This window comes from Sebastes umbrosus, unplaced genomic scaffold (assembly GCF_015220745.1).
Source record: "Sebastes umbrosus isolate fSebUmb1 unplaced genomic scaffold, fSebUmb1.pri scaffold_141_arrow_ctg1, whole genome shotgun sequence".
Taxonomy (NCBI): Eukaryota; Metazoa; Chordata; class Actinopteri; order Perciformes; family Sebastidae; genus Sebastes; species Sebastes umbrosus.
In genome coordinates, this window is record NW_023618465.1 from 1 (window position 1) to 8,155 (window position 8,155).

An 8,155-nucleotide genomic window follows, 5' to 3' on the forward strand; every position below is an offset into this window, starting at 1 on the left:
GTTGTTTGGAGTGTGACGGTTTGGTTGGAGGACTTTGTGATGACTCCTCCTCCTCTGGTACGGTCTGCCGCTCGCTGTCGGCTCCTCACCCGGTCTCCTCGGTGGCCTCCTGTGACTCCCAGTCTAAGTACCACTGCGACCTGGTTGCCCGAAACGGCGGCGACATTTACCGCTACCCGAGCCCGCTGCACGCCGTGGCGGTCCAGAGCCCCGTCTTCCTGCAGATGTTGGGTTACAGCGGTATAAGAAGCGTTGAGGCTGGTGGTGAATCTTCTCCTCTCTCAGCTCCTCTTGTGCCTCAGAGCTCCTCCTGGCCCGCCTCCACTTCTTCTTCTTCCTCCCATAAGCGACTGGACGGCTACATCTACGGTCTGCTGCAGCGGAGGACTCTGCCCGTCAGGACCAGCAGACCCAGGACCAGCATCAGCACCGACCCGTCAAAGAGCGTCCTGAGGCAGGCCGGTCTCTGTGGGAGGTCTGCGTCCAGTTTAGGGACTCTGAGGGGGTCTGACTCCAAACCCTCCTGGTCGGCAGGAGGAGCACCAGGAGAAGGTAACGCCACCTCGTCTCCTGAGAGACACTGGTCCATTGACGGTACACCTGAGGAGCAGGAGACCCAGATGGCGGTTGACCCTGATGGCGGCGTTGACACGGCGCAGAACAGCTTCAAGATTAATGACGGCGACTTGACCAGCTCTCCTCTCTGTGTCGGCTCGTCTGTCTCCAACTCTGATACCAACGGTCTGCTGAGACAGAAGAGCAGAAGACTTCCTCCTCCCTTAGCGGCGTCTGAAGACGTCAGACCCAAAGAGAACTCCTCCCCCAAAGAGACCAAGCAGCCATGTTGCTGTCCAGACCCAGAGACGCTCCTCAAATCACCTTCATCCGTTACTCCTCAGAACGGCCCGAAGACTCCACAACCGGGCCAGACTGAGAGGGTTGATGACGTCGCCAGTCTAGGCTCCTCCTCCCAGAGTCAAGATGAAGCAGGTGGAGCAGGAGGAGCAGGTGGAGCAGGAGGAGCAGGAGGAGCAGGTGGAGCAGGAGGAGCAGGAGGAGGAGCAGCAGGAGCAGCAGGAGGAGCAGGAGGAGGGACACACATGGTTAATGCCAGAAACATTCCCGCCCAGCGGCAGAACGTCAAACTCCGCAAGGGTGGCAGCAAGAATGTCAGGACTGTCAAGGTGAAGACCACGGCGCCGATGAAGACGAGTCGGGCGTCTGACCACAACGAGCCTCCGTCAGACCGAAGAGGCGACGTGTCCCATCACAGGTCCAGTTCTAGAAAGTCCCGGCTGCTGGAGGACGGAGGCGCCGTCAGTATTAAAGCCTCCAAGAGAGCAGCCGGTGGTGCACACGCCGCGTCCATCTCCAGGATCAAACGCCTCCCTGAATCCATCCCAGAAGGCAGAGTTCTGGACAAACACGCCACGTCAACACTGAGCACAGTGCGCTCGGGTGCATCCAGGCACCATCACCATGGAAACCACCAGCGCCATCATCATCATCACGGACGCGACCAGGTCGTGGTTGTTGCCAAACCAAAGCACAAGCGAAACGATTACAGGCGGTTACGTGCCATCATGGAGGTACCGTATGATGAGGCGTTCAGGCGCGCTCAGCGGCGGCAGAGGAAGGAGCTGCTGAGCCAATCTGCAGCCGGCGTGTACATCCCCGCCGCCGAGCAGGCTAGCAGCCCGTACTCCTACGTGGCGGGAAGCGACTCCGAGTACTCGGCCGAGTGCGCATCGCTCTTTCACTCCACCATCGTGGACACCAGCGAGGACGACAGGTCCAACTACACCACCAACCGCTTCGGAGACAGCGAGTTCAGCGAGGAGGAGGACGTGGAGGAGAGCGACACCGAAGAGAGCGGCGGCGGGATGGGAAGGGGGTGGAGCCAGTTGGGGGCAGCTGGGACGGCGGCGGGGCAGGAAATGACTCCAGCGAAGGCGAAGGCCTTCGTCAAGATCAAGGCCTCTCACAACCTGAAGAAGAAGATCCTCCGGTTCAGGTCGGGTTCTCTCAAACTCATGACCACCGTGTGAACCCCGCCAAACTGGACCAGAGCCATATCTTTAGGGGTGCCTTACCCGTGCACTTCTAGTGTACCAGAACCCAACCTGACCGGTGCTGCCCGGTACGCTGATGTGTCAACTATCCCAGAGCCTCTTCGGCCTAAGAGACGGCGCCACGCCAGTCGGCCATCTTTATTAAAGCATGTGTGACATTTATCAAGACAACAAGTCTTAGTTCAGCGTCTCCGTCACGTCTCGTTTCTCTTTAGTTGTTAGTCAGGAGGGACGTTTGGCGCCTGTATGAAGCTTAAATGCTCAAAGTGGAACAAGGAGGCATCTTGAGGTGTGTATTTGTGTTGCAACGGTTACATAAGTTACTTGATCTGCCACCGTGTCATCTCATCAACTTCCTGCGTCTATATTTACCCTCACGTGGACCGTGTGGGGGGTTTCGGTTTCTCAACATGGAAATCTGAGGACGCCACTTAAAGTTCAAGTGGTTCAGCTGGTGAGAAAGCCGCCGCAGCACTAGCTGGTTCACGTGGACAGAGGGTAAACAACCGTCAACGCCAAATCTAGCGTGAAGTTCCTCTCATGTGACCCTGCTGCTCAAACACTGAACTAGTTTCACTGAAACATGTTTTATAAACACCACATGAGGTTTTCCTTAAGTCATAAACCGGTGGTTGTGGATCAGACTAGTTCATCTGGTTCTCACAAGTTATACTCCCCCCCCCCCCCCCCCCCCCCCTCGACTTCCTGGTCCAACAAGTGCCTCAGCTGGCGAACATCCTGGTCCCTGATGTGAAAGCAGCCTTAATGTGTCCAGAAGGTTGTCAGAAGTCTCCTCAGACGTTTCTGCGTTGTGTTGAGGGTTGAGGTTTCTTCACTTTGAGACAAACTGTCATTGGACGGGACGGACGGTGGAACCCTGTTGATCTGTTGTTTTTTACGTCGCCTTGTTTTATATTTATGATCACCTGACCTTCACCCTTCGTTGCAGCGCACCAACACGCCAAACGTCTCTTTATTACTCGATGACAGCTATTTAAAACCTAATATATATATTTGCTTGGTACATATTGGATACCACACATGGTGGTGCCTGACCGCTGGTCCATTACATTTATACGCTAAGACACCTCTGTTGCCACGGTAACCTGTTTATATAATGTGTTTTTTAGAGGTGTTAGTCTCTGTTGAGGTGGTTATCCTGATGTCAGATCAGTGGAATGTAAACAGAGGTTTTCTGGATGCCGCGGAGATGCCTGTTTTTCTGTGTGAATGTCAGAATAGAGCTCAACAGTGACGAACAGGAAGTACAAATCCTCCATTTCATATTCTGAATGGAAGATTTTGATTATTCGCCAAAAATGTCGTAACCATCCGAGGTGGATGTACCTCCAGCTACGAGTTTGTGAAACGATCTGCTCCTGTAGATGCCACCGGTCCGTCTGATATCAACCTGGTTTTATTTGTGATGTCATGGAAAGGGGCTACACTACCCACTACCGCCGTTTAGTCAGCGTCCCTCGGCATCGGAAACCGAAGCACGGAGTTACCCTTTAGCGACAGTATGTGATGAAGCGGGCTTTCAACTAACTCCAGTGTAAACCCACCCGTGGCGTTATTCGACGGTCGGAGCAGTGACGTAGTATTAATAACGTGAGAGTCCATTCAGGGCGGGAGGGAAGGAGGGAGGGAGGGGAGGGAAGGTGGACGGGTGAAACAAACAAGACAAGACCTTCAACCAGGAGACCACTATTGGTGCCCCGTGTGAGGCTGAAAGTAACGTTGACTTATTTTGTCGCGTCTTTAGTCACGTGACTCGTCGGTGTGGTCAGTTATGTGAGTCATTAGTCAATGAAGTTAACGTCAACCGCGAGCGAGCATATACTGACACGTCGTCCCCGGTCGAGGGGGTACCCCGTGTGTCGTTTTTCAATGGCGAGGAGCACCGACCAAGCGGCGGTATTTGACGAGTTGGGAGAGAGAACGTGTTGAACAGCGACATCTCTGATTGGTGGAGCTCACTGTTACCATGGAGATGTTTACTGCACCCGTGAACGGCTGGTGAGGGTATGTATCCACAGCTGCTCCGCGGTCTGCGCCGCGGTCTGCTCCTGGATTTCACACCGTACTAACGTGGCGGCTCATTTGGAAACTTTCTCTGATATTACAAAATGTTTCAGAAATAAGGCGTGAACGGTCTTCATTTTAGATCAACAGCGGTTAGTTTAAATGTTTTTCAGAAGTTTCCAGAGGCGGCAAGTCGCCATTCGCAAAGGTTTATGGGATGAGTAGTTCCTTCACTGGGGTTAGGGTTAGGGTTAACCCTAACCCTAACCCTCTTCAACATAATTATCTACACAGTTTTGTACCTTTTTTTTCTTCCATTTTCCAGTGTTTCTTTGGTCTGAATCAAATGTTTGATGGTCACCGTTCGTCTCGTAGCTGGTTGGTTCCAATAAAACTCTTTATGGAAGGATTTTCTGAGACGTTAATGAATGAATTAATGTGAAATTCACTTCCTGACCCGGAGTTGTTCAAACACTGTTGAGCTCTACATGTTGCTGCTCTTTCATCAAATCTGCTACGATGTGAAATAAAGTCACTGAAGTACTGTTGAGAGTGAGACCTCCTTCTGAGGTCAGCTGGAAAACAACCCAACCCAACACGGTCCTAGCCGACGTCAACGTTCACGATCAAGAGTTCAGTTATCTCTCTTTCATTAGTTAAAGGAACAGCTTTCTGTTTAGCACTTTAATCTGTGTCCAGGATGTGTTTAGCCTAGCTTAGCACAAAGAAGCAGGAGGAACCTGCTAACCAGTGTAGCTACAACAACAGCTAGCACAATCAATATCGCAGCAAATAGTTAGCATATAGCATAACATCAGCTACCTACGAACAGCTAGCATATCACATGTTACAGTGGTGACACTGTTAGCCTAGCTCCACTGTTAGCCTAGCTCCACTGTTAGCCTAGCTCCACTGTTAGCCTAGCTCCACTGTTAGCCTAGCTCCACTGTTAGCCTAGCTCCACTGTTAGCCTAGCTCCACTGTTAGCCTAGCTCCACTGTTAGCCTAGTTCCACTGTTAGCCTAGCTCCACTGTTAGCCTAGCTCCACTGTTAGCCTAGCTCCACTGTTAGCCTAGCTCCACTGTTAGCCTAGCTCCACTGTTAGCCTAGCTCCATCAAAATAGAAACCAATCACCCTCCAGCCGCTCTCAGTGTGTGTGATGTGTGATGTGTGATGTACATTGTTGTTGTTTGTTGTGTAGAAATAGAATTATGAAAGAGACTGTTGTTTCAGCGGTTAGCATGGAAGCGAACGATTGAATGGTTTCATGGGATTGTTTTAGCGGTCCGTTCCACCGCCAACACGTTGGTCTCTAGCTAACAAAGGTTTGCTGATTAGCATCCGAAGTTGTGAATCAAGGGTTGGGAAGTTAATTTAAATATCTTTGATATGTGTACATAATAGATTAGATTAGAATCTGCTTCCTGTCTCTATGCTAAGCTAGGCTAAACACACAGAGATAAAGCTGACATCCGTCTTCTCATCTGACTCTGGACTTTAAAGCTCTTTAAAGTCCCGGTCTGCTCCTGTAAATGATCCCATATGCGACTGCAACCGACTGTTACTGATGTGAGAGTGTATTTAATGTATAATGTGTGTATAACGGTACTGCTGCGTAGCCTTTTGATGCTTCATTAAACGTAGACGTTAAGGTTAACATTAACATTAACGGTCCGTTGTTCTGCGTTCATCTGTTTCCTCTGAGGGTTGTGTCCCAGTTGTGGTCCAGTATAAACCAGTATTAACCAGTATAAAGCAGTATTAACCAGTATAAACCAGTATTAACCAGTATAAACCAGTATAAAGCAGTATTTACCAGTATTAACCAGTATAAATCAGTATTAACCAGTATTAACCAGTATAAACCAGTATTAACCAGTATAAACCAGTATAAAGCAGTATTAACCAGTATAAAGCAGTATAAACCAGTATTAACCAGTATAAAGCAGTATTAACCAGTATAAATCAGTATTAACCAGTATTAACCAGTATTAACCAGTATAAACCAGTATTAACCAGTATAAAGCAGTATTAACCAGTATAAACCAGTATAAAGCAGTATTAACCAGTATAAATCAGTATTAAGCCGTAGAAACCAGTATGAAGCAGTATAAAGCGGTATTAACCAGTATAAAGCAGTATTAACCAGTATGAAGCAGTATAAAGCGGTATTAACCAGTATAAAGCAGTATTAACCAGTATTAACCAGTATAAAGCAGTATTAAGCAGTAGAAACCAGTATTAACCAGTATAAAGCAGAATAAAGCAGTATTAACCAGTATAAAGTAGTATTAACCAGTATTAACCAGTATAAAGCAGTATTAACCAGTATAAATCAGTATTAAGCAGTAGAAACCAGTATTAACCAGTATGAAGCAGTATAAAGCGGTATTAACCAGTATTAACCAGTATAAATCAGTATTAAGCAGTAGAAACCAGTATTAACCAGTATGAAGCAGTATAAAGCGGTATTAACCAGTATAAAGCAGTATTAACCAGTATTAACCAGTATAAATCAGTATTAAGCAGTAGAAACCAGTATTAACCAGTATAAAGCAGTATTAACCAGTATAAAGCAGTATTAACCAGTATTAACCAGTATAAAGCAGTATTAACCAGTATTAACCATTATAAAGCAGTATTAACCAATATAAAGCAGTATAAACCAGTATAAAGCAGTATAAAGCGGTATTAACCAGTATAAAGCAGTATTAACCAGTATAAAGCAGTATTAACCAGTATTAACCATTATAAAGCAGTATTAACCAATATAAAGCAGTATAAAGCAGTATAAAGCGGTATTAACCAGTATAAAGCAGTATTAACCAGTATAAAGCAGTATTAACCAGTATTAACCAGTATAAAGCGGTATTAACCAGTATAAAGCAGTATTAACCAGTATAAAGCAGTATAATGCAGTATTAACCAGTATAAAGCAGTATTAACCAGTATAAAGCAGTATTAACCAGTATTAACCATTATAAAGCAGTATTAACCAATATAAAGCAGTATTAACCAGTATAAATCAGTATAAAGCAGTATTAACCAGTATAAAGCAGTATAAAGCAGTATTAACCAGTATAAAGCAGTATTAACCAGTATTAAGCATTATAAAGCAGTATTAACCAATATAAAGCAGTATTAACCAGTATAAAGCAGTATAAACCAGTATTAACCAGTATAAAGCAGTATAAAGCAGTATTAACCAGTATAAAGCAGTATTAACCAGTATAAAGCAGTATAAAGCAGTGTTAACCAGTATAAAGCAGTATTAACCAGTATAAAGCAGTGTTAACCAGTATAAAGCAGTATTAACCAGTATAAAGCAGTGTTAACCAGTATAAAGCAGTATTAACCAGTATAAAGCAGTATTAACTAGTATTAACCAGTATAAACCAGTATTAACCAGTATAAAGCAGTATAAACCAGTATAAAGCAGTATAAAACAGTATTAACCAGTATAAACCAGTATTAACCAGTATAAAGCAGTATAAACCAGTATAAAGCAGTATTAACCAGTATAAAGCAGTATTAACCAGTATTAACCAGTATAAACCAGTATTAACCAGTATAAAGCAGTATAAACCAGTATAAAGCAGTATAAACCAGTATTAACCAGTATAAACCAGTATTAACCAGTATAAAGCAGTATTAACCAGTATAAAGCAGTATAAAGCAGTATTAACCAGTATAAAGCAGTGTTAACCAGTATAAAGCAGTATTAACCAGTATAAAGCAGTATTAACCAGTATTAACCAGTATAAACCAGTATTAACCAGTATAAAGCAGTATAAACCAGTATAAAGCAGTATAAAACAGTATTAACCAGTATAAACCAGTATTAACCAGTATAAACCAGTATAAAGCAGTATTAACCAGTATAAAGCAGTATTAACCAGTATTAACCAGTATAAACCAGTATTAACCAGTATAAAGCAGTATAAACCAGTATAAAGCAGTATAAAACAGTATTAACCAGTATAAACCAGTATTAACCAGTATAAAGCAGTATTAACCAGTATAAAGCAGTATAAAGCAGTATAAACCAGTATTAAC

At 45.2% G+C, this 8,155-nt stretch overlaps 1 protein-coding gene across 1 annotated transcript; it reads left to right on the forward strand.

Moving 5' to 3' along the window:
- Positions 1–5: 5 nt before the first annotated feature.
- On the forward strand, positions 6–5,768 carry dact1 (dishevelled-binding antagonist of beta-catenin 1; the record flags this gene model as incomplete). The annotated part of the gene is made up of 1 exon (XM_037763038.1): positions 6–5,768. A coding segment is annotated over one exon (2,043 nt), but the record flags the coding sequence as incomplete, so codon positions are not given.
- Positions 5,769–8,155: the final 2,387 nt, after the last annotated feature.